Genomic DNA, 24712 nt, shown 5'->3' with positions numbered 1-24712 from the left:
GATGACATCTCAAATCTGCTTCTGGGTCCAAGTTCCTGTGCGTTGTTTGTTGTGTTTTGATCATGTGTAATGCCTCGTATCTTGTTTTATTTAATATAAATAAGCCTCTAAAAATAATTAGTGCTCACTTTAGGCTTCTCTACTACTATTAAAATAGGTTATTATTTATTAAAATAAATAACCTTGCTTCCTATCAATTTTCCCATGCTAAATTAACAGTTTTTAGACTCTTCTTTCTTAGCTGCTTTTGCACTGCTTCAGTGAGCTGTGACTGCTGCTTCTACACTCCACACACACATGCAGGGCACGCTAAGATGTTCGGATGTTGCCCTGCAGGTGATGGACTCACCGTGGCCTGCCATGTTAACAGGCTAGACGTGTTCAAGGATTGAGGACCACCCAACTGCAGCTTCTCTCCACAAAATTCAACCAGATGTTTAATGAAGGCCAGTGTATGTGTAAGGATGGTGTGTGTGTGTGTGTACTGTATGAGTGTGTGTGTGTAATCATTTTCACCTGTGTGCTGATACAACCCCTGTGCGGAGGCTAATGGATGCAGGCTAGCTACACTGTTTCTGCCTGTCTCTCTCCCCTTTGTCTTGCTTCCTTCCCGTCACATTTCTGCAGCTCTTACATCGCCTCACCCTTCACTTTTCCTTTTCTCGTGTCCAAGACTTTCTTTTTACTATTTGCACCATTTTGATACCCCCCTACCGCTGTGGCTTACATGAGGAATTAATTTTCATATTCCACTTCCCTTTCTTCCAAAATCCTCCTCAACTGACAGCCCTCCTCCTTCCCTTCCCTCCCCTCCCCTCCGCCCTCTCCTCCCCTTCATCCCTCTAGCCCTACCTTACAGCTGTTGTTTTGGATTAGTCAAATGGCTCCTGTCAGATCCAGTGATCCTTTTCCTTTGCCACCCACAGAGCTGCACTGCACTGTCTGCTCGCTGCCTTTTCTGTCTCCTCCTCGCCGTGTCTTTCCCGTGCACGTGCACGCAAACCACACTGATGTCTCTGACAGGTGCGTGTCAAGGTGTCTTTGTGGGCAGAGCTGTGAGTTCGCCGTGGTTTCTTTCCTTTCAGGTCCAGCAAAGCGTGACGGTGCTGGCATACCACTCACACCTCTTAACAAAAAAACAAAACAAAAAAAGGTTTGTTGTTCTAAACCGGACAAGAAGCTTAACCAGGGTAAATTCCCGACGGCTTCCCTCTCTGGAATTCACCTTACTTTTCAACTACTGCTCGATTCCTCTTTGAGTTCTTTCTTACAACCAACATTATTTTCTTTTTCCTTTTTTTTTGGTCTAATTTTGACAGCTGTAGGTCTGGTCATCCACGCTGGCTGAGGCAGACTGACACTAAAAGGCGTTTTGACATGATGATGGTGAGAGTAATAGTGTTATTTCAGTCGTTTGGAGAGAAAGGGGAGCCAGTGTGTGCGCAGAGTCCGGCTGCAATAGCGCAAGCAAAGATATGCATCGAAGCAGAAATGGGAGAGGTGCTATATAATAATTTGACAGATTCACGTCAAATCAATTATGTTGTTTCAGCGAGCGAAGAGACAGTGCCCCTTAGTTTTCAGTTTCAGTGACACGGCACCTGGGTGGCGTGCAAGGATTGCAAATGTATTGGCGTCAATGAAAGAGTGGTAGAAATGTGTGTGTTTTAGATTGTATGACATTTAAATGTTTAGAAGGTATCCTTTTTTATTTAAAATTCTGTGCAAAACATTGGGTTTTGATGAAGCTTGCAGCCAAAAAGAACATTTGTAGGATGCTGGAGAACTGTAGGCTGGTTTGAGACTGTGTCAGTAGCCACCTGAAGAGATGGAGGTGCTGATGTAGGAGTGGGATGTCTAGTGAAGTATATGTATGACTTTTTATGTCATTGTTTTACATTAAATTCACCGTTTGCACCTTCACCTTTAGCGCTTTGAATTCAACTTTAATAATTAACATAGATGTCAAATGCTCACTAGCTTTGTGGCTTTCTTTACTGTATTGCACCTCTTATGCAAACAAGCAAATCAAAAAATCAAAAGCCAATCGTGGTTCATTGTTTATGGCCTCTGTATGCTGATCTGGCTGTTACAAGATTAATTGCTCTTGGGGGAATGAATGCTGTGTTGATTTTTCCCCCCTCAAAATACATTAAAACCTTCTTCAAAAGTCTAGTATTCTTTGAATTAGGCCACTGTTTCCTTTGTTTCACGCTGCACGCATCAAACATGGTAGCTGTTAACTCTTTATGACTATATAAATACAGTATCAATCACACACACACGCTTACGCACACAAAGATTGATGTGGTGGCTTTAATCAGCTGAATGTTTCTGTGCCAGGGAGGGCATTACAGTCCAGTTAGCCGACTCTATTATAATGCCATCAGATCCTTACTTGTGCGATAGAGGTGCATTTGTCTGCGTTACAAAGACTGACACTCTAGTTTTTTTCCCCGCAAACGTAAGCTGTCTCGACATAAGAACGAAAAATTTGTTAACTCAAAAACTGAACTATTTCCTTTTTCTTTGTTGTGTTCTTACACATAGATTTGCTAACAGTTAAACCTGGCCTCCTTCCTTCTTTACCTCGTCTTGGCCTCGTCTTTCCATCCTTCTGGTTTCTCTCCATCAGTTACCCCACGTTGCCCTCCAGCTGAGGGCAAGACTGACCTCCTCTTACTCACAGGCTTCCTCTGCAAGACAATGGCAGGGCAAAGGAGGTGTGTGTACAGAAAGTTAGCAAATGAATGCATGAAGGTGTAATATTAGTGATCAATACTGTGTAACTTTTTCTTTTTACTAGTGGTGGAGAGGTATTTTAAATATCTTTGCATGCATGTAATTGGGTTATTTAGGGTGATTAAGAGGTGTGATTTTACTTATAAATTACTTAAATGTTATTGAATGTGTGTGTGTGCGTGAACATGCAGATTTATGATGCAGGAAACAGCAACTGTGTCACTGTAAAACAATAGAAGATTCACGGCGCTACTGCAAACACACACACGTGCACTCTTTTGGCACTTGTCCTCAGACCCCTGTGCGTCTACGGCAAGGAACTCCCTTCCTGCTGCATTGCTGGAAGAAACGCACACACTGAGTGACACATCCCTCTGGACTCACAAGTCATCCGGATAGAGCTTCATACATCCTTTTTTCCAAAGTGGGTACAGAAAAAAAAGAAAAAAGAAATAAAGCACAGGGGAGACAACAGAGACAGGATACAGGATATAAAAGTGTGATGTATGTCAGCGTGCCATGTGTTAGATTTATGAAGCTGCGAGGGGGGCAAAAAAGAGAAAAGTGTGTCAGGTGTGTGTGCACCGCTCGTACATCAGCTCGCTCGCCTCACGTGTCACGTGCAGCCATATTGCAATCACTGCATTATTGTTGCAAAGAAAATGATAGATTCCCAGGGTGGCTTGTACTAGCCTATAGCCTGCCCGCTGTGTGTAATCGTCATGAGACAATGGCCTTGAGTGCCAGTGTTCACTTATAATAAGCTTTCTTTCATGTAACCCTTCCCCCCTCTGTTTCGATGGAGGCACTGAAGGCCCTCTTCAGACGGTCAAAGATGTTGCAGCCACTGTCCCCCTTCCCCCTGTGAATAGAGACAGTCAGCCAGAGATAAAGGTGATCGAGAATACAAGAGATTATGGTTGTTTCATTGAGCTTTTCCTCCAGTTCTCTTTCACAATGCAATAACAGTCAATCACCTGCATAAAGAAGCCTAAATATAGGGTTTAAGACTTGTTACACCACTACCCACAGCCTTGGCTTATAATTGAAACTTTTCCATTCTTTTTTTTCCCCAAATGCTTTGGCTGCCGAGGGGAGATTGGCAGCTCTGAGTGGCCAGCAGATGAAGCGGCTGGCGCGGTAATGAATAGAACGCTGATTGCAGGATCCCCAAGATGCAAATTACCATGCCTGCCACCCCTGACGACCGGCAATTACCGGGCCGCCGCGGCGGACGCCTCGTGCATATTCATTGCACCCGCTGGGCATATTGATCAACAACTTACTTCAAGCAAGAAGCACTGAAATGTATCATGTCGCTCTGTCACTGCTAAAGAAACACTCTTTCCTTTCCTGTTGTCAAAATTGACACAGTAATATCTGGTAGGACAAGCCCTTTAACTAAGCAAGGAGTGTTTATTTTAATCAGGCTCAGGTACAGGCTAATTGTTAACGTGTCACATTGAAAAGGAAGTGACAAAACATGCCATTCATTAAAGAATAGTCTTAATTCAAATATTAATTCCTGCTTGTACTTAACCTAATTAACTGCACTTAAAGTTCACTGCCCCTAACAATGCTGTGCAGGGTTAGGATTAAAAAAAAATCTTTCACAAACACTTGTATATCAGGCGTTTCTTAGTTCATTTATAGCGAACCGATGTGCGTAATACATTTATTTCTTAAACACTTTACATAAAAAAAAAGGTTTTTAACTGAATAATTAGTCTTATTATCCTCTACAAAGTGTGTTTAAAGTATTTTTCCCCTTTTTTCATGCTGCTCAATATTTAACCCTCAACTTTGGACTGCGAGAGACTTTTTTTTCTTTTAGTTATGAAATCATTCCCGAGGAAACACACACACACACAAGCGCACACACACACAGAGTGAGTGCAGACTTCAGAACATGGCATATGAATATGAAAGGGCTTCTTTCAACAACAACGGAAAAACAAGAGTGCTGCCAGCAGTTAATGGGACCAAATGAAGGAAAGCTGAGCAACATCGGATTTTGAGCTCTCTGCCTCAAAACAAACATTCAATGATCGCATTAGCGATGGATGACAGAGATATATCATTATTGTCTTGTGTGTCTTGTCTGGTTTACAGCTTCAGCCTCACTCGTTTTCACCAACATAAATACATTTTTGGAGAGTTTCAGTAAAATTAATTTACACCGGTTTCTCGTGGCCAGTGTAAGATGACTGACCTGCAAGTGACATGTGGGCTTTATGACAACAATGTGCATTTGTGCTCCTTATACCATCCGCTTTGCACAGCATGGAACTTGTGGGACCCAGTACTGAAAACATTAGCTTACTGGAAACATGCTTACAGTTTAACAGTGTCTAACATGTGTCTCTGCACATTTGTTTACACCTGGCTTCATTTAAAAATGTAAAAAGTAAGCATCTTGAAATCCCATGAAATCCTGTTGTCACATCTTTAACATTTCTATGAATATTTGTTGATGTATGTCTAAATTCTTAAGTTACAGGGTTTAAACCCCCCAAACTCTCATCTGACTATTTTTTAATGAATTTAATAGCCAAAGAGCCAGTTAAACTCCTACAGTAGTGCGCAGGTGTGGATTGGTCAGACCAAGAGTGCTGGCAATATTTCCAAAAACTGTCATCGCAATTTAAAACAAAAATAATTTAATTATGTGGGGTGTGCAGCAACATGTAGCAGCTCCTGTTCTGTAACTTCCTATAAATGAATCATCATGTGAAAGAAGAAGAACTGCTGCAGCAACACTCACAGAAAAAAGCTGTAAAGCATCAAATCTAAATATTGTTATTATAGAAACAGTTGATATCAAGAAGAAGCGATGGTCATCCACCTATTTCCACCCCTTCTTCTGTTTTTTTGTCTTTCAAATATGTGAACAGAGCACTATATACAAATTTAGACAAAAGTCGAGGTCATGTCCAGTATGAGATAAACACATTTAAGTGTATGTAAAATATGTAAAACCATATAAAGGATAAAACAATTCCACACATTCAAACTGAGAAAATAGTTTTCAGAGCATTTAAAACGTAGTGGTAAACATAAAAAAAAATCCCCTGTAATACAAAACCTGCATCAGTTGGTTGTACTTCACTGGCAAAAATGTCCAAACATATTCCATATTCATCAGATTTACATAACTGACAGACGCACGGTTAAATAGGTAGTTTTGTGGTGGGACAGTTGCCTGCTATGCCCATTTAGCTGGTACTGCTGCCTTGGCAGGTGAGCTTGAAATCAGAGCCTGTGCAGTTTAAACCCTCGCTCTGAGTGTTTGTGGGAAATATTACAGCTGCCAGAGTGCCACAGAGCACAGCACCAAACTCATACAGTGGTTCAGCTGTCAGCAAGATAGGTTTGTATCGCTAAGCGGCTCCCGAAGGTGCCGCCCTGCCTCCTTCTGTTGCTACTTCCCCAGGTCATGTACAGGATAAAACAGTTCTTAGCCAAGTTTCCCTGAGGTTTAAACACACACACACACACACAAACAGACCCCTTTCCTTTCAACTTTTCATACAGTCACCAGCAATGCATATAGATCGGTATCTTAAATATTGCCAAACCCCTTTTGATAAGAATCTACACACACACACACACACACACACACACACAGAGGTCTGACGTGTTTCCGTCACACAAAAGCAACCTGCACTTAGGCGGCGGTGGGGGAAAGGAAAGCCCAAATGAAGGGGAAAAAAACCTGATAGTAACAGAAGAAGAAAAGAAAGAGCAAGTGCAGGTGCTGACCTCCAGAGTTGCTCACATATGTTGTTATCTGTGTGTAATTTCTCCACTGCAGATTGCTATCTCCTTATCAGAGAACGGCTGGTGAACTGAGGTCTGCCTATCAAACGCTGACTTGGGGCCCAAATTACATCAGGGTCTGGAGTTCCTTAAGCCACGGGAATAATGAATTCCCTTCCACTGGTTACCTTAGATTTAAACATTTGATGAGGAACTGGAAGAAACAGAGCTTGAGAAAAGCCTGCAGGCTTGTTTGTATTACAGTAAGGTGTTATGAGTAATGTAGTCACAGTGTGTTATGGTAATCAACACATTGCTTTATGCATAATTCAGGCAAAGAGAGATGGCTCTCAGGAGTTTGTTACATTTAAGAAACCTCCCTTTATCCTCTCCTTCTCCCATCATGCCTCATTTGAAGTTTTTAAACTGAAGGAGGAGTGATATGGCCAAATGAAAGGCTTTATGAAATAACAAAGCAAGATTTTCTTTGCATGAACACAAAAGGAAAGCTTCTGTGTCGCTAACGCACTAGTTGCTGACTATTAAACATTAATATTTAACATCTTTTAACATCCACCACGTCTCCGGAGGCATGTTATGGTTTAGGACTGAATAATTAATTGGTCAAAATTCACCCAATGGGCTTTGTTTGATAAGAAAACTCTTGTGACTAAAACACTTTCTAACATGAAGCCTAAATGGGTCATCGTGGTCTGGCGGATGTTAGGAAGTTAATCTGAGACATGATTAAACACAGAAGAAGAGCATAAAATGTTTGCTACTCTTATTGGGCATGAAATCCATTATTTTAAAAGGTCTTATATTTTCTTAAAGAGGCCTCTGTGTACAAAAAATGCACATAGTATAATATTTGTATATAAAGTTAAGGATAGACAGACACACAGATGATGCACAGTTATGAAAAGCATGTGCAAGAGTGAGCACAGGAAATGTTCGGAAAAAAATAACACCGAAACGTTTTGCCAAGCAGTGAACATTGAAGCACGCCTTCACACAGACTACCTGCGTAAAAAAGGTTTTCTTTAATTTTTACAGACTTGCCTCCCTAAAGAAAGGAAACCTTTATATGTGGCTTGAGTTCCCAAAGAAGAAAACTCGTTACATGGTTTTCACAAGAGAGCGGCGCACTTCACTTGGATCAATCAGTGAGTGAACTTTAAACTTGGACTTGAATTACTACTAGTTTTCAATCATCCCACTTTTTTGGTTTGATCAGCTTGAGAAACGAAACCCTGCATTTTTCTGAGCACACACACACACACACACACACCTACACACACACACACACACACACACAAAAGCTGAGATATTTTTCAGTCTTACATTTTTTCTGGTGCTCAGAGACTGACTGAATTATTATGGCAGGAAGGCTCCAAAGCTTGTGGGAGAGATCCAGTCTGCTTTGGCTAAATTTGTCTGTGTGTCTGTATTTGTTTGCCTGTCAGCCAAGCAACATGAAAGCTTGTGAGGGGAGCAGCAGAGCTGTAACAGGAAGCAATCACTTCAGGAGCAAAATTATTATTGGGAGGTGACTTCTCATGAGAGAACAAGCGAGGATGATGCACAGCTCCAAGTCATCTAAAGTTAGTTTCATGATGGTGACCCTCTCCAAAAGCCAAAGAAAGCACTTCTGTGGCTGTGTATAAGTGATGGCTGTCACATTTGTGTATTTCTCATGACTTTAGTCTGCATACGGTCATCAACTTAAAACACAATATGTCCCCAGAAATTAAATGGTTATCTTCAAAAAAAGTATAAATCATAAGTGGTATTTGGTGTAAATTTAACATTTCATTTTAATATTTCAGAATCAAGATGAGCCACCAAAAGACTTTTACATGTGTAATTAGTTGCATATTGCTGTAAAGTGATGATCTCACCTGGACGTCCTCAGTACCACAGTATCACAACTCTTTTTTCTTTTACTGGTGTGCAATTTGGCTGATATGGTCACATGATCATTTGTGACAGGGGTCATATGGGGCAAGTGGGGTCATGAGTAGTATCCTGACATCCTGGCAGTCTAATCACCTGTTTATTTATTTAACAGCCAAACTCTGATCGACGCCGACTGAAACAGAGAGCGAGAAAGTGAAAGTAGCAGGAGGGGTTGATTAAGGTTCAGAGCTCCGTGGCTGGTGTTGGCCTGCATATCTCATATCCAACTGTTTGTCCAGCTTGTTATTCATTTTACAGATTGTAAACATACAGATCCAAAAGTTCATAAAGATGTGAAAAAGAAATCTGAGAGGAAATAAAAAAGAAGATTAAGCATCGTGTGCATAAAATGATGCACGATTCATCTACCTGTAAATTATTTTCATCTGAATTAACATTTCACCCAAATAGAAAAAATCTATATTAATAAAACTGCAAAACTATATGTGAGAGGGTTAAAATAATACTGTTTTGTTTTTAATATCAGTCATAAGCTCTGTTATTGTGAATTTTGCCCTATTTACATTCAACAAGAAATGCAGCCTTTCATCTGGACTGTAAGGGAAGTGCAGTAGCAAAGCTTGCTGCTGCCCTCTTTTGGAAAGTTCTGGTGCTACTTTTAGATTAAACCTCGCTTGTATTTACAAGCCTTTGCCACACAGTGGAGACGCATGATGGACTATTATTTCAATAATAAAATACCTATTTCAACCACTCACATACAGGTAAGTACCCACTGTTCACTAATGTCCTCTTTGGTTTTTTGTTATCTTACTGCACAGTCTTCCTAAATAAATTTATGCACTTTAATATTTTAATGAGCAGTTCTTGAAAGTAAAGTTAACCCATTTGTTTCCTATTTATTATAATAATAATAATTATTGTATTGCTTATAGACCTTGTATAGTGACAGCTGAACACGGCATCCACTGATGTTCGTGGTTCGATGCCCAGCTCTGAACCTGCCCAGAATACATCCATCAGCAAACAGTGCATATGGCGGATGATGCTCTGGATGAATGTGTGTATAAACAGGTAAATGGTGCCAAAAAAAAGCAGGGCGTGTACAGTGACATTCATTACAGGACTGATGTCATCCTTCTGATATTTTTTTCTCTTCTCTTTTCTTTAAGGAGGAATCTTGAGTGTTGGTTAGTTTGCAAAGACACAAATGTAAAAATTTTAAACAAATGTGTTTTCAATATTTTTTTTAAGCATATCGCATGCAGGACTGAAAAATTCTGAAAGTCTGAGGATGAGATGCAAATAAAGATATTTGCAATGCTGTGAGACGCATGCATTATTTTCATCAGACTTCAATTTGAATATGATAATACAGGCTGGAATCACATGCTTCACCCTCATTTTAATATCAGCAGCACCACTATTTCTCTGGGACTTTGCATAGACAAAGTTAACAAGACCAGACTAAATGGAGTCCCTGGTCTTTCTTCCTCTGTGGGAATTAGAGGATGTAAGCGTGAGAAGGAGCTTCCATAGTAAATGGTGCACTTGTTCCTCAGTGCACCATTTGAATTACAGGAAGCACAGATTGTTTGGCTAATTTTTTCATCCTCTACCATATCTGTGTATAAGTGCTTCCATCAGCAGCTTTTCCTTCTCTGAGTGACTTTTTGAATATTTTATCTCCAGCGTGGAGAAGGAGGGTCGAGTTACAGCAGGATGAGTGACTGCAGGGCAGGAGGGTTGCAGAGAACCACAGGTGGGGCCTCGCACACTTATTAGCAGTAAAAGGATGGTGGGGCTAATGAGATATTTAATAGCACAGACACATGAGAGCACACGCATTATTGTGATGAGAGGTGGAAACTGAACAGCACAGTAGCTACGATTTGAGGATATGCTTGTTAAGGAGTATTTGTTATTTAGAAATCTACTCTAATCAATGTCTTTATGATACTAATTATGTTCATTTCCATGAATATCTTTATGCTCACTGCTTTGGTTTTATGGTTTTACACCGCAGTTGTTCATCAGCCAACCACAACCAGCCAGTGCTAACCAGCAGACAGGCAAAGCCAACCCATTATGAATATTACCAGCCCACTGAATGGCTGTTATCATCTATTAGCGTCATTCAGTTGGTGATCATGTAGGGAAACTCTTGTAGCCGTGAGAAAAAGTAGGCTTACATGTAAAATCTCTTGCTTGGAGACTTTTGGGGCTTTCTATGTGGTGGAAGTCTGTTTTTGCCCAAACCCTGGCTTTTCCTATCCACAACCAAGTAGTTTTGGTGCTTACGCCTAACCATAGAGCAAAAAACCCCCAAACCAAAAAACATATGAAACTCAAGTCTCTTCAGTGAACGTCACTGATTTATATGTCTCTTAATGCAAAATTGTGTTTATAAAGCAGAAACACTCGCCCTGAACATCCTTTCAGTAACACAGGACTAACACACCTAAATGAGGTGATACTGAGCCGATTAGTTGGTGGAACAGGCCAGATAGTGTTGATATCTCTGGGAATGACAATAACAATCAGTGAGGTGATACAAACAAATGCAAAGTCATCAGCAAAAGAATGACCACAGCGGATCATTTAGCTGCCAGTGAGACTCGTATTTCCTCCCATAAAGACCAAAATAGAAGTCCACTAGTTTGCCACAAAATGAAAAACACCTGCTTAATATTGTGTGTGTGTCCCTCTCAAACTACCCAAGTCAGTGCCACAGAAAGCTCTCAGTCAACTTCTTCCATATGCTCACCCATCAAATCATGAATGCCTGAAGGTATCTGGTGGTATCAGACACGTGGAATTAGCTGTAGATCCTGTGAGTTTAAAGGTGAGGCCTCCATATACTAGTGTAATGAACACACGGCAGACCTGTCCACATGTTCATGCTTTCCAGCATCATTTTATTCGCTCACACGGTTGCTGTTATACTTACACAACAAACGCCACACGTACGCAACAACAACCCCACACTCAGGACCCAGTACCATTTATGCAGGGCGGCGTGTTGAGCCGATGCAGCTCCGGTGCGTCTGCTTTCACTGCAGCCGCGCCACAACCGCGCCCAGCACAACTAGTTTTTCCAAACACATCTCACAAATGCTTGATCAGAGGTCTTGGGAAGTTTGAGGCAATTTAAACTCTTTACTATGTTCTGTAAATCATGAACATTCAAGGACTACTGTTGTTTCAGTTATGAGCTCAAGCCACTGTAACAGTCACATGAATGCCAGGTTTCCTAGCAGCACCTGTCAACCTGGCTTCTTCCTGAACTGCATCTCGTTGTCACTTCTTCTCTCAATAAATGACACACATGCACTCGCCAGTCACATGAATTAAAACAAAATGCAATTCCTCAGACCAACAAATATTCTTTCATTGCTCCATGGTAAGCTGGGCACACATGCCAATTATAGGGGCTTTCTATCATATCCTTTTAGCAAGACCTGCCATTCTGGAGAGGATCTGACCAAGAGTCTTGCTATCACAGTTTTAGCCATCGACACCTATGATGCCCATTTTTCTTGCTTCAACGCAGCAATTTTAAGAACTGCCTGTATGTCGGTAGTAATGTTTACAGGTTTCATTTTCCTGAGATAAACAGTGCTACTCACTTTACCTGATAGTGGTTTTAAATTTGTGCCTGATGCTGTGAAACCCGATGACTCCATGAGTGTCTGCAGCAATCTACAGAACATATTATCGGGTTTATGAGGAGATCTAAAGCTCCCATCCCTACCATCACCTCACAAAAATGTATCACCTGTTTTTTTCAGTTCCTCTCACTTTTCGTCCAAGTTTAAACACACATAACAATAACAAAGACATAAAGTGAGCAGGCATGAATGGGAAGAGCACTCTACCTTTCTCAAGCCCTTCAGGTGCATTAAACACACCTCTAGTTGAGAGTTAGCTCCTCCCACTCTGTGCTCACCTGCATATAAGCACACCTGTAGCATCAGCAGCAAACAGAGCCTACTACATTCCTCTGGATCGTAGACTGACTCTACCTGAACAAAGTCCTGGTAAGAAGAATATATATCTTGTTGTTTTTATTCTTTTATTCTTTATTTTTAGGAATCAGACTTCCTTAAATGAAACAGGTAAATATTAATCAGTGGTTTTGCTTGCTTGTTTAATAAGTTTAATTAGTAATAAGGCTGTTATCATGGAATAATTATAATGATGCACTGACATGAATCAAAATAAAACTTCTTGCTCAGTTTCATTCAAATGGTCAGCACACATATTAGTCAGCTGATAGCGTGATGATGATCCCACATTATAAAACGCCCATTTCCTGCTGTATAGTGTGTCTCGTTGTGTTGCTGAAATTCACTCTGAATATTTTCTAGATCATTTTCCCAAGCTCTATCTCTCATCTGAACAAGGACTGTCTGTCTCCTGCTGGGTCCTTTGTAGTGTTGTGGGAACGGTGTTGTGAGGATCAAGTGACAGAGAGACAGAGAGGTTCCCTTGACCGCTAATCTGCCACTGAAATTTTGCGAGCGCGCGCGCGCGCACACACACACACACACACACACACACACAGACAAAGCCACCCTGTCCTTCACTACTTTTGACATCCAAAAAACAATTAACCTTTTGTAAAGTCAAGGAAATACCATGAACACCTGTTACGTTGGTACTAATATTACAGACAGTAACATCATTGATCATCAAAAACAGAAACTAATTACAAAGACGTGTCATTTGAAGCCACATAGAACCTTTATCCTCCTCTGTTTGCTCCTGTTTTTTTAGAAATCCTCTATCAGTCTCTTCTTGAATATAAAACACGTCTTATTATCATACGCAAAAGAATATGTGAGAGTCTCACAGTCTCAGTGAGAGGCTCTTCTTCAGCCCATAGCCGAGCTGTGGTCATTTGCATTTAGATTTTATGCTGACTTGAGTTGAATTATGTCTGCACAGATCTGAGACTGACAGACTGAAGAGTCTCCAGCCACGAAGTCAGTCATCTTTTGATGCAGATGCTTAGGTTGAACAGCCACGAGGCAGCCGTGCATACGCTCATTGAAAGACTCCTTTCATCATTTTCAGTGGGCGATCAGTGGTCTTGAATATAAGACCCTACTTGTGTTTCCATCAAAGTCTGCTGAAATGCTAGAATAAAGCACATTTGCTCAAGGACCACAAAAGAGCTTTTCTACAACCGGATCTCATGCAACACTACCTTTAAATGACTGCCAAAGGTCAAACAGACTGGCTTTTGAAGTTATGATGTGTGTCATTTAAACATTCATCTGCTCTCTTCAAAGATATGAACCTGTAAGAGACTAAACCTCTGTGATTGTGCTCTGGTTCTGTTTCTCAAGTTTATGCCTTTCCTCTGTCTTGTCTTCATAGTTAAAACGTAAAAGTACCCCAAGGGCAAGTCTTGCTACATAGCTAAACTGAGCTAATATGTAATAGCAGGAATTAACTGTTTAATGTAAGACAAGGACAGGTTTCAGCATTAAAGACAACTAAAAGTAATGGCTAGCAATAGAAACAGACAACCAAAATAAATGTACATATGCTTTAAATACAAAAACTGGGTGAGATTTCTAGCTAACATTATAGCTAACTGTCAGCTAATAGTACAGAACCACTAAAATCAAGTTTAAGCTGCTGACTTGTTAACTTATAGGATGGATAAATGGATAAAAACACATTTAAAAGTTGTCATTAAAGTTGTTCTAGTGAGTCTTGAGCAAAAAAATATCTATTTACCAACTGGTTGGCGAGTGTTTGCTGGAAGTCGCTGGCTGTCGGTATGAAATCAGCTCCAAAGAGGAGGCTTCCTTTTCGATGTTTAATGCAGATTGCCACGGTTGCCTGTAATTTGCGTGGAAGGTGCCAGTTGTCTGCAAATACTCATAAAATACTTGCTGAGGCAGTAGTAGAAGTTTTAAAAGTTTGAGGCAAACCAACTACCAACCAACAAAATCAAGCTTTTTGCCAAATAGTCGGGTGTCTGGCAAGATACACATTTTTCCCTTGCGACCGGTGGTGGCATTGGCGTCTTATTCAACTGACCTGACATTTGTCACATTTACAAAAAATGCTAGACAAGTTAACACCATGCAGTTAGTGGTCACATGACTGCAAAACCTTGATATTGTAAGGTAAAAGCTGTCCAGATCCAGTTTAAATTGAGTCGATAAAGGGGCTGTGAGGCATATCAGAAAGGTTGGGAACCACTGGTTTGAAACACAACATTGTTTAACCCCCGACCCTTTTTGCTTTGTTCTTTACGCCTTCACAGCTGGCGATCATGGCCTCCAGTATTTCGATGAAAAGCTACTCTATTGGCCGTCAGCCCTCCTTTTCCAGTCGTTCGCTGATGGACACTGGCCGTGCTCGTTCCCGGGCTTCTGTGTCTTTCGCTGTAGCGAGCCCGCTCACCCGTTCAGCTTCCATCAGCCAGGATCTCAACGGGCCAGCAAGCCTTCAAATTAACGGACTGCATGGCAACAGCACCAATGAGAAGGAAGCTATGCAGAGTCTCAACAGCCGTCTGGCCAACTACCTGGACAAGGTCTGACAATAACACAGCACTGCACTGTTATGTTATCAGCCCAGGAAATAACACAAGGAGTAAGCTGAAATACTTTGATCATTAACCTGTGTCCTCCCTTCTCTGTGGCTCTTTGTATCCTCCAGGTGCGTTCACTGGAGCGCTCCAACGCTGATCTGGAAATGAAAATTAAGCAGCTGATGCTCGAACGCATTCCTAAAGGTCATGACCTCGATTCCATGATGGCCCAAGCTCATGCTGTTGAGCAAGAGGTAGGCATCGAGTGGCAGGCAGGCAGGCAGGCAGGCAAAAAAGTCAGGTCTGAGCTTTGAAGGTGCAAACAAGGCTCAAGGTTATAATGACTTTGATCACTTTACATAGACAAAACATTCATGCAAATATCAGATCTATTTTAGCAGGAAGTGCACTAGGAGAGTCATCACAGGCAGAATCTGCTCATACTTGTAGTTAACAAGTAGTAAAAGAACCCAGGACAGAGTTAATGATTGTTTTGTGCTTTTTAAAACAGAATTAGTCACAGTTCAATGAAGCTTGAACTTCTCACCAGCCACAAATCCAACTCTTAATGTGTCATTTAGAAACCTTGTTGCTATTAGTGTAACACACAAAGGTAACATGAACATACACTAAAGTTAAAATATATTATATAAGCTTTAATCCAGGATTTAATGCTATTATTGACCCATGTTAATATTTACCAGGTGAGGAAGAAGACCTTGGAAAATGCTCGTCTCATGCTAGAGATCGATAATGCTAAACTGGCTGCTGATGACTTCAGAATCAAGTGAGTGATTAATGATTGCACCATGGTGACGTAAAGCTGTTTTCGCAGAATGATACAGAGAGATGTTTCTGTTAACAATTTCATTCATGCCTCTGTCATGTTTTGGTCAAATATTTGCCCAACAAAAACTGTTTGCACACTAACACAGCGTTCTTTGGAAAAAAGTTATTTAAGTACCGATTATTAAATTATTAGATTACTGTAGGAACACTAAAAAGCACAATAAGGATAGTATGTCAGCTAACATACAGTTTTCATTACATACAGCCAAATATTTGTCAGTATATATCAGTATATGTATATTAAATGCAAAGTTTTTCTTATTATTAGAAAATGTTTGTGTTCTTTGAGTTTTTATTGCTGTATTAATTAATTTCAGGCTATTTTTGTAAGACGTCCTGACTGCATAGGCATTTCTTACTACTTTGACTAATAAATATTATGCAGAGATGTCACAAGCAGAAGTACAGCAACAAAAATGCAAATGTTTAACTTTAATTATGAAAAAAAACAAAGTACTTTTTTCCTGCGAACATTTTATTTCATATCCAGTATAGGCAGTTTCTACCGCAGTAAGAACAAGGGGGGAAAAGCAGTTTATCTGTGAAGGTAATGAACAAAGGTTTACTGTAACATATGATGCTGCTCGTCTTTCCAAACTACTAGATGGGAGACTGAAATGGTGATGTGTCAGTCTGTGGAGCGAGACTGTATTGCCCTGAAAAAGGCCAAGACCGATCACGAGCAGATCATCGCCTCTTTGAGGGGGGATTTGGACAGCCTGAAAGAGGAACTTTACTTCCTCAAGAAAAACCATGAAGAGGTTAGTGTGTTTGCCACCATCGCCATGTTCTCGTTTTCTCTTCTCACTACTTGACATTTGTGTAGTCTCATTTTCATTTTGGCCCTCTCCCTTCCCCAGCCTGCCCTCACAAACATTTACTTGAAACACGCTTGACCCACTTTGGTGGACTCACTGGGCTTTTTTAGCGCCAGCATAGACAGAAAACGATGTGTGGTTGAGCAGAGCGCAGTGATAGGTGGTCCTCTGGTTACTGTGGACAAAAGCAGCAGGTAGATCTGGTTGCTCACACCTGCTCTCTCTGTCCAGTCAGCTGATCCGAGGTGTTCTCCAAGGCAAAGATAAACTTACCCCCTCACACCAAAGGAGGAACTGAGCTCCCTTTTACTGAAACAAGACTGTGTAGATCCTATTTGGTGCCACTTAGAGGCCACTAGAACAATACGTCGCAAAGAAAGAAGCAATATGTCAGAGACTGGAGGTTTTTAAAACCTCATTTTCCCAATGAAACAATGAACTGCTGCAAATATTGAGCATGAATTTAACCAAATATAAGTAGATTATTAGAACAGGTCACACATTCTTACCTTTTATGTGTTTTACCCATATGGTGCTTGCTTTGTGAATGTGAATCTCTGGAATCTATGCCTTTTTGTTAAATATATGACAACTCATTTAGTTAAGCAGTGTCTGACATCAGGGGGACCACTGGGACATTAGATAGACCCCAAGCAAGAATTCAGTGACTAAACATGAAACATATAAATTATAATTCAAGATTGTTGCCCAATAAAGTTTAGAAAAATGTGTATAAAGATATATCAAGAGCTTTAGTAATACTCTGCTTTACAATAAAACAGTGACAGAGAACAATGTAACAAAGAAGAGAGAGTGAAAGAAATCCACCAAGCATGCTTGAGCAGGATTATTTGTGTGCAAGTTGAAAGGCCAGGGATAAGGTGAGCTCTTTCCCATTCAGTATTTATGAGAAACATCTAAATAATTAAAGCGCCATCACATCCTCTCTGTCACTCTGCGGTGTAGGGTTCACCCATCTCCTCATAGCCTTCTTCATATGCCGACTGTGGAAACCAGTGTTGGTTACATTTAATTAGAAGTGACATTTAATACACAGTGCAACTAAAATAATTTGGTTTAAAAATGACAATGTGAGCAATATAATAAAAATAATCGCCCGTGTGCTTACAGGAACTCGAGCAGATGAAGTCTCGTATTGCCAGAGATGAGGTGAACGTGGAGGTGGACTCTGCCACCGGGCCCGAGCTGGGCACCATTCTGTCCGAGCTGCGTTCCCAGTATGAGGGCATTGTGAAGAGGAACAAGGAACAGGCGGAGCAGTGGTACCGCAAGAAGGTGTGGGGAGTAATATCTAGTGTGAATCACTGTAATAATGTCAAATGGTCCTCACAAAGTTACACAAAAGGTCACAGAAAACACTTCTTTGCCAGCTGGAGACGATGCAGAATGAGGTGAAGGAGAGCAACGAGGCTCTGAGGGGAGCTCAGGGAGAGCTGACCGAGAGGCAGCGCTTCCTGCAGACCCTGGAGGTGGAGCTGGAGAGTCTGCACAAACAGGTGAGCTGAGATACAACAGCAAGATGAAATAGCGCGCAGACATACTGTAGATTGCTTTAGCTTTCCCTCAACACCAACTGGTCATGACAGATAGCTGCCCCTTCCTCAGCCTGATCTGCGGTTGGTTTCTTCCTGTTAGATGGAAGGTTTTCCTTCCCGCTGTCACCAAGTGCTTGTTCATAGGGGTTGTCTAATTGTTGGAATTTTCCCTGTATTATTGTAGTGTCTTTACCTTTAAATATAAAGCACCTTACTGTAATTTGGCTCTATGTAAAATCGAATTGAAAAAGTCCCTGTGTAGACAGAGAATGTCTACACAGTGTCTACAGCAAGAAAAGTCGCCCATCCCTAGGAAAGGTTGTGGTGTAGGTGAGGGTGTGGTCTTACATCACTGCTGTTTTTCCTTTCTGCAGGCAGAAGAGTGACATGTCTGTGTTTCGGTATAAAAAAACATTTTGAGTTGTGCAAACAAAGCCTAATACCCACAAGAGCAGTGCAAACACACCTCAGTCATGATTCTAAATTTATGGTTACGAGTATTAACTTTTCATAAAGCCGTACTGAATTATGGTGTTGTATTAAAGAGATTTGTCATACAGCAACAGAAAATCCTTACAGACGTCCAGATAAGTCTCGTGTACATTCTTTGTACATTTCCATACCACTGCATCTTATATTCTGGGAAAAAGTCATTTTGTTTTTCTTTCATTTAATCCTGTGTTGACAGTAAACATGTTTTACCGTGCAGGGACATATCGCATTCAGTTGCAAAATAGTGTGGGGTGAGTTTCAGTGGTGAGGTGGGTTAATTGTGTCTGAGCAGCAAATGTTTGCTTTAGGTGCCAAGGACTTGTCCGTTCACAGGTGTTTGTTGATAAGGGCTTGGGAAGCAATTTCAGAATCAGGCGACCTACTATGTAGCATAATATTACTGATCGCTGGTTACAACACAGCACAGCGGAGTCACTGTTGTGAGGAGAATCGTAGTGTTATCATGTCCGGTGGACATGCCGGTTTTTTAACTCATACTGATATCACGACTATGAGGAATATTCTTGGCAATTCCGGATATAGATTGTATTTGTTCTTTTGTTCCCTTTTGCTCCTCAGATAGCAGCTCTGGAGGGAAACCTCGGTGAGACAGGTCAGAAGTATTCTGCTGAGATGGAGCGGCTGCAGGTCACCCTGAACCAGCTGGAGGAGGACCTCTCTCAGCTCAGGCTGGACATGCAGCGCACCAAGACCGACTACGAGCAGCTCCTTCGCATCAAGCAAAATCTGGAGATGGAGATCGCCACCTACAGACGCCTGCTGGAGGGAGAGGACTCGTAAGTATAGCGATACTAATAAAGATTTAGCCCATGTCTCAAAGGGAAATTATAATTAAGTATGCTTTACCCAGCCCTTTAAAAATAAATCTGTATGTTAATAGCTTTGGCCAGCCAGTAACACAGAAACTTTAGTAAAGAAAAGGACAATAACACACCTGATATACTCAGAGATTATGGTACATTCTTATAGTTTTATGTTCAATCTGAATGGGGATTATTTGGCTACACTGTTGCCTGGTTCACAATACCTGTATGATCATCTTACATCAAGTGTTTCTTAGCCTGCCACCTGGCATTGTCAGGTGTAGCTGTTCTCGGATGTCAGCTTTGGTGAGAACACTGTTACTGTGGCAATGTTCTCACCAAAGTAAGCAATAGAAAGGAAAACTAACGAGAGTGTAAACTGTACTGTATTGTTTATAAAACCTAATCACAAAAAAATATATAATAATAAGCAAGTTGTAAGAAACTGAAGCTTCCTGTCAGTGTCTGGGTGTGTTTCATGGTAAGAGTCACGTTTCTCTACCTGAACATGGCTGATTCATACATTTATGCTGTTGTGCTGTCACATCATTTCATTGTTGTGAGTAATTATGTGTATTCATACTGTGACAACATTCACTTTACTGCTGTCTAATACAGTAGTCCGCAACCTTTTTTGAGCCACGGACTGGTTTATATAATAAAATAGGTGCCACGGATAAATACAACAAACTAAAACCAGTACTGGTACCAAAAAAAAGAAGATTTATTCATAACACATGGGAAAAGGCCCTGGGAAACTGATTTAACGATAAAAACGATAATAAAAAACAAAACAATAAAAACCCTGAAAACCATAAATTTCACAACTCACGGATGGCCCGGGGGTTGGGGACCGCTAGTCTAATGCATGTGTTTGTGGAAGTAGTGATTCCTATGCCAGTTAGTGCTTAAGAGATTACACATGATGGTAAATATGCCAGCAGCACTTTATTATAAGATATAGCAACAGCTGTTCTACTTATTTGAAGCAGGCAGAACCAGCTGACCTAAACAAAGTAGGTTTGCATGCTTTACGTTTCACAATAATCCTATTGTGTCCACAACAAGCTAGTTTAGCTCTTTTCCCTTTAAGCCAGTATTCTTCTGATTGGCTGCCTCTAACAAACTGAAGGTTTGAACAACAAGTGGGCGGGGCTTTTGTACTCACAGCCAGATCTGTGTACCTGAGGTGACTATATTAAGGATATCTGCTCTCACTGGCATCAAAGAGAGCTAAAAACAGAAATGAAGCTGCCTGAAACCAGCTATTATAAGATATATAAGTTCCCTTTAAATGACTGCTTTGAATGTGTTAATCTTGCTTTTAAATCAAAGGTAATTCTAACAGGTTTTCTTTCTGCCCTTCAGAGTCAAAGAAGTCCCTCCTCCACCAAAAAGTGAGTATACGGCTTTTAATTTAGACTGATGAGAGAAAGTCAGAAATTATAAATGAGAAGACCCGAATGACATCATTACACAGTATCACACAATGGTAGAAATACCACAGTAGTAGCCACTGTTGCTGTCGTTTATTGAAAGCTTAATGGAAGTAACGAATGACTGAAAGTTAAGTTATGAGAAAGATAAGTCAAGCAAATGGTTCAGAAAACCTTTCGCAACCACCATTTTAAAAAAAAAGGAAAACCGTATTCAGAGTCAAATGTGGATCTGAGCCAGCATTGTAGTAGACTGACAGACAGGCAGACGGGTATATCTATCTTTTACCACACCCAGGAGGCCCACGACTAATTATAGTTATGTGAATATCCAAACAATGCACAAACCACTTACAGCTCAGCTCCTATAGCAACTAATGTGGGTCTGAAAACATTTCCCCCCATGTTGTGTGTCCTAATCTCTCTGACTTACACTGCTGGATTAAGAAACTGGAGTGTCTTTTTAAAATGTTCGTCTTTTTTCTCTCACAACACAAGAACGCAAAAACAACACAGACTATTCACCTGTGATGTGAGGTGAATAGGTAGACCTGCTTTTACAAACTCAGTGCTTTAGTAGCAGACATATATCATCCTATATGTGAAACTACTGAGATTTTACATTTTTTAATGCATTTATATGCGTAAAAAACTAGCTTAGTCAGCCTCACATTCTCTTCTCATGTCTTTTAAACGCAGAGGAGCCCGAAGTCCGCACCAGAAAGATCGTGAAGGTGGTGACTCAGACCATGGTCAACGGCAAGGTGGTGGACGAGTCCAGCGAAGTGGAGCAGATTGAGGAGTCGAAGAAGTAGAACAAGCAAAGAGGCAGCTGAAATTTTAAAATAGACAAAATAAGTAGAAGTTAGAACTTTTTTTCAAAAAAACGGAGAGAAAAGGAAAAACAAGAAAAATTAAGAGTCCGCCCTATTACTCATGAATTGTGAAAATGAAGCTGGGAGCTTTATTGGAGGTACAGTAATGACTGACTATGAATGTCCTGTGTTTCCTATCATCTCACATGTTTATCGGTGAGAAACATGATTCAGACGTTGCTACAAGCAAGTTATGCTTTGCATGAGTTCATTGACTTTTAGATAGAAATGTGTGAAAACTGACTGATCACTGCTAAACTGACTGTTTTACTAATAAAGGGTTTTGTAGTCAAATGATGTTTAATTCCTAGTGCGATAACATTCATTTTACTAAATGTGTCTCTGTTCCTTTTACAAGAATTTCATGTCTGCTGTTTATTGTTTGCATTCTGAATATAAAGACAGAATAAATCCACAATGTGTCCACCTTCAATATTCTTACATCACCTTTGATAATGGCCTAGATTTTGGGATTTTTTTAGTCTGAACTGAACATCTTAGAGTCAGCCTAAAGGCTTCATGAGGCTATTCTTCAGCACAGAAGTGCTTTGCCATGTTTAACAGTTTTTATTTAATTAATTAAGTTTACTGAAGTTAAGCATAAAGTGCAGCCAGGTTTAAAGGGACAGTATATAAAAGTACAACCTAATTGTTGTACCAGATAAAAACGTATGGCAATACCAGAAGTAGTAGAAGTCGGTAGGACTCATCCAAAGTAACAGACAGTGCATAAGAGAAGTGAGGAAGAGAGTGCAGGCATGGTGGAGTGGGTGGAGATGATTGTCGGGGGTTATTTGTGACAGAAGGATGGCAGCAAGAGTGAAAGGGAAGGTTTACATGATGTCAGTGAGACCTGCTGTGATTCATGGTTTGGATACGGTGGCACAAAATAACAAAAAGACAGGAAGCTGAGCTGCAGGTGGCAGAATCGAGGATGTTATGATTTTCGTTGGGAATGAGCAGAATGGACATGATTAGAGCATCATCAGCTCAGGGTGAACTGCAGGGGGCTGGTGTGACAGAGGATGATGCGATGGATTGGGTGAGACGGAAGTAAATGATCTGCTGTGGCAACCCCTAAAGGGAGCAGCAAGAAAAAGAAGAAGAAGAAAATAATACTAATCATTTTTATGGGTGTGCAGTTAAATTTTAACATAAATTTTGTATCAAACCACAATTTCTGTGGCTCATTAAAAGTGAAGAATGATAATAGACAGACAGGATGGTCTCACTAACTTGTCATATACGAGCACAATGTATATACTGTGCAGTCTTTTTATTTATTTTTATTAATATTTGGGTTGATGGTTAACCTAAAGTCCATCCCCAGAACTATCTTAATATCTGAAAAAGATGGGTTCAGACAAAAGCCAAATGTTCTCTGCTGGTGTCGTCACAGTTGCTCCTTTTCAGGCAATGACGAAAAATTTGTTAGATGGGAGAAGTTTAATCTTGTAACAGATTCTGTTTTAACTCAAGTCATAATTTACTCCTAAAGTTAGCCACACAGTTTTAGTTAGTAAACTGCAAAACCAACCAGCCAAGGTAACAGCCTGAGCTATTCATAAACAGAAAACTTTATTAAATTGGGCTCAAAATCCAATCAAAACACACTTAATAGAAAGCATGATTTGTGAATAATGCTTTCATTGTTTAATTATTGATTGTTGTTAAGTTTCTGCAATAAATGTTTAATTAAAGAAGGCCAAAGTACATTTCCAAACATATTCCTTCATTATAAATGTTGTTGGGAAAACAATTTTAAACTAAGAAAATGGAAAGAAAAAAATCAGAATGAAATGAGTATTAAATAGATTGTAACAGTTAGTTTAATACAAAGGTTCAATGTCCAAAAGGATCGCTGAGATAACGCAGAGAACAGGGAAGTACAAGGAGCCCACCCGGAGTAACTATCCAGGGGAATCCCGTTCAGATGACATCACTTTCTTTTGTTCACAGTGTATCGCAAAGAGGATAATTACAGTCATGGCTCTGTGAACCAAAACCTGACTTTATTATGCTTTATACATTTTTCTTGTCAATTACATTTTAGTTGCAAATAACTACTCAGTCATTTTGTACTACACTGATAAAAACTGCCACCTTTTCTCAAAAGTTTTAAAGTCAGAAGATAATGTTGCTCCTGCCATTTGTGCAAAATGCCCAAGAAGACAAACTATGCAAACAAACAGCAAACTATGTGCTCCAGAGAGTGTCTCAGCGCAGCAGCCTTATAAATTATGTTTAGCAAGCAAAGCAAAAACCAAAAAAAGAAAAAAAAGTGGTGCTTAAAAGAAGAAGAGGAGAGTGCAGGATGAGGACACTGCACTTTGGATTTGAGCAGTTCTGTCAATGACTTTGCTGTGAAAAGGGTCTGAAAGATGACGTTTTGGTGTGTGAGTAGTTCATGTTTTTGTAAAGGACTGAAAATTGCACTGATACTGTAATATGTGGGTAGACGCGAATCCACTGTAAAAGATGATTCAATGAGGACTTCTATACATGAATGTGCCTGTTATACAGTGACCCATCCAGTCAGTGTATGAGGACCTGTGGTTAACGGGCTTCTTTTGTCCCATGCTTACAGACATTACAGTTGTCTTTATGTTACTTTAGTGACGCTGAATCTGTTTGTCATAGTCTGGGTGAAGAGGATGGTGTGAGTTTATAGCATAAAGCTTAAGAAAATGTGATCATACCGCCAACATCTGACTGCTGTTGTTGTCCATGGTGCTGATCAAAAGCTGATATTACTGACTGTTACTATATGCTATTATTTTTGCACTTACAGTGTGTGTGTGTGTGTGTGTGTGTGTGTGTGTGTGTGTGTGTGTGTGAGTGAGAGAGAGAGAGAGAGAGGGAGAGAGAGAGAGAGAGAGGGAGAT

At 40.4% G+C, this 24712-nt stretch overlaps 1 protein-coding gene and 1 long non-coding RNA gene across 2 annotated transcripts; one reads left to right on the top strand and one right to left on the bottom strand.

Annotated features, from left to right (window-relative positions):
• Positions 1-948: 948 nt before the first annotated feature.
• Positions 949-14666, bottom strand: LOC109202812 (uncharacterized). Its single transcript, XR_002062753.2, has 3 exons — positions 14173-14666; positions 2590-2696; positions 949-1126 (listed from the first exon to the last, which is right to left on the bottom strand). It is a non-coding gene; the product is annotated as an uncharacterized LOC109202812 (long non-coding RNA).
• On the top strand, positions 12379-22245 carry si:ch211-243g18.2 (keratin, type I cytoskeletal 18). Its single transcript, XM_003444330.5, has 10 exons — positions 12379-12461; positions 14708-14980; positions 15106-15231; positions 15682-15764; positions 16431-16587; positions 17776-17940; positions 18036-18161; positions 19272-19489; positions 20885-20913; positions 21652-22245. Exons 2-10 carry the CDS (start codon positions 14717-14719, stop codon positions 21765-21767), a joined length of 1284 nt encoding a protein of 427 aa, XP_003444378.1. The 5' UTR covers positions 12379-12461; positions 14708-14716; the 3' UTR covers positions 21768-22245.
• Positions 22246-24712: the final 2467 nt, after the last annotated feature.

The sequence above is a fragment of the Oreochromis niloticus genome, linkage group LG7 (assembly GCF_001858045.2).
Source record: "Oreochromis niloticus isolate F11D_XX linkage group LG7, O_niloticus_UMD_NMBU, whole genome shotgun sequence".
Lineage (NCBI taxonomy): Eukaryota > Metazoa > Chordata > Actinopteri > Cichliformes > Cichlidae > Oreochromis > Oreochromis niloticus.
Note: the sequence above shows the minus strand (reverse complement) of the source record. Positions and strands in the feature narration are given on the sequence as shown.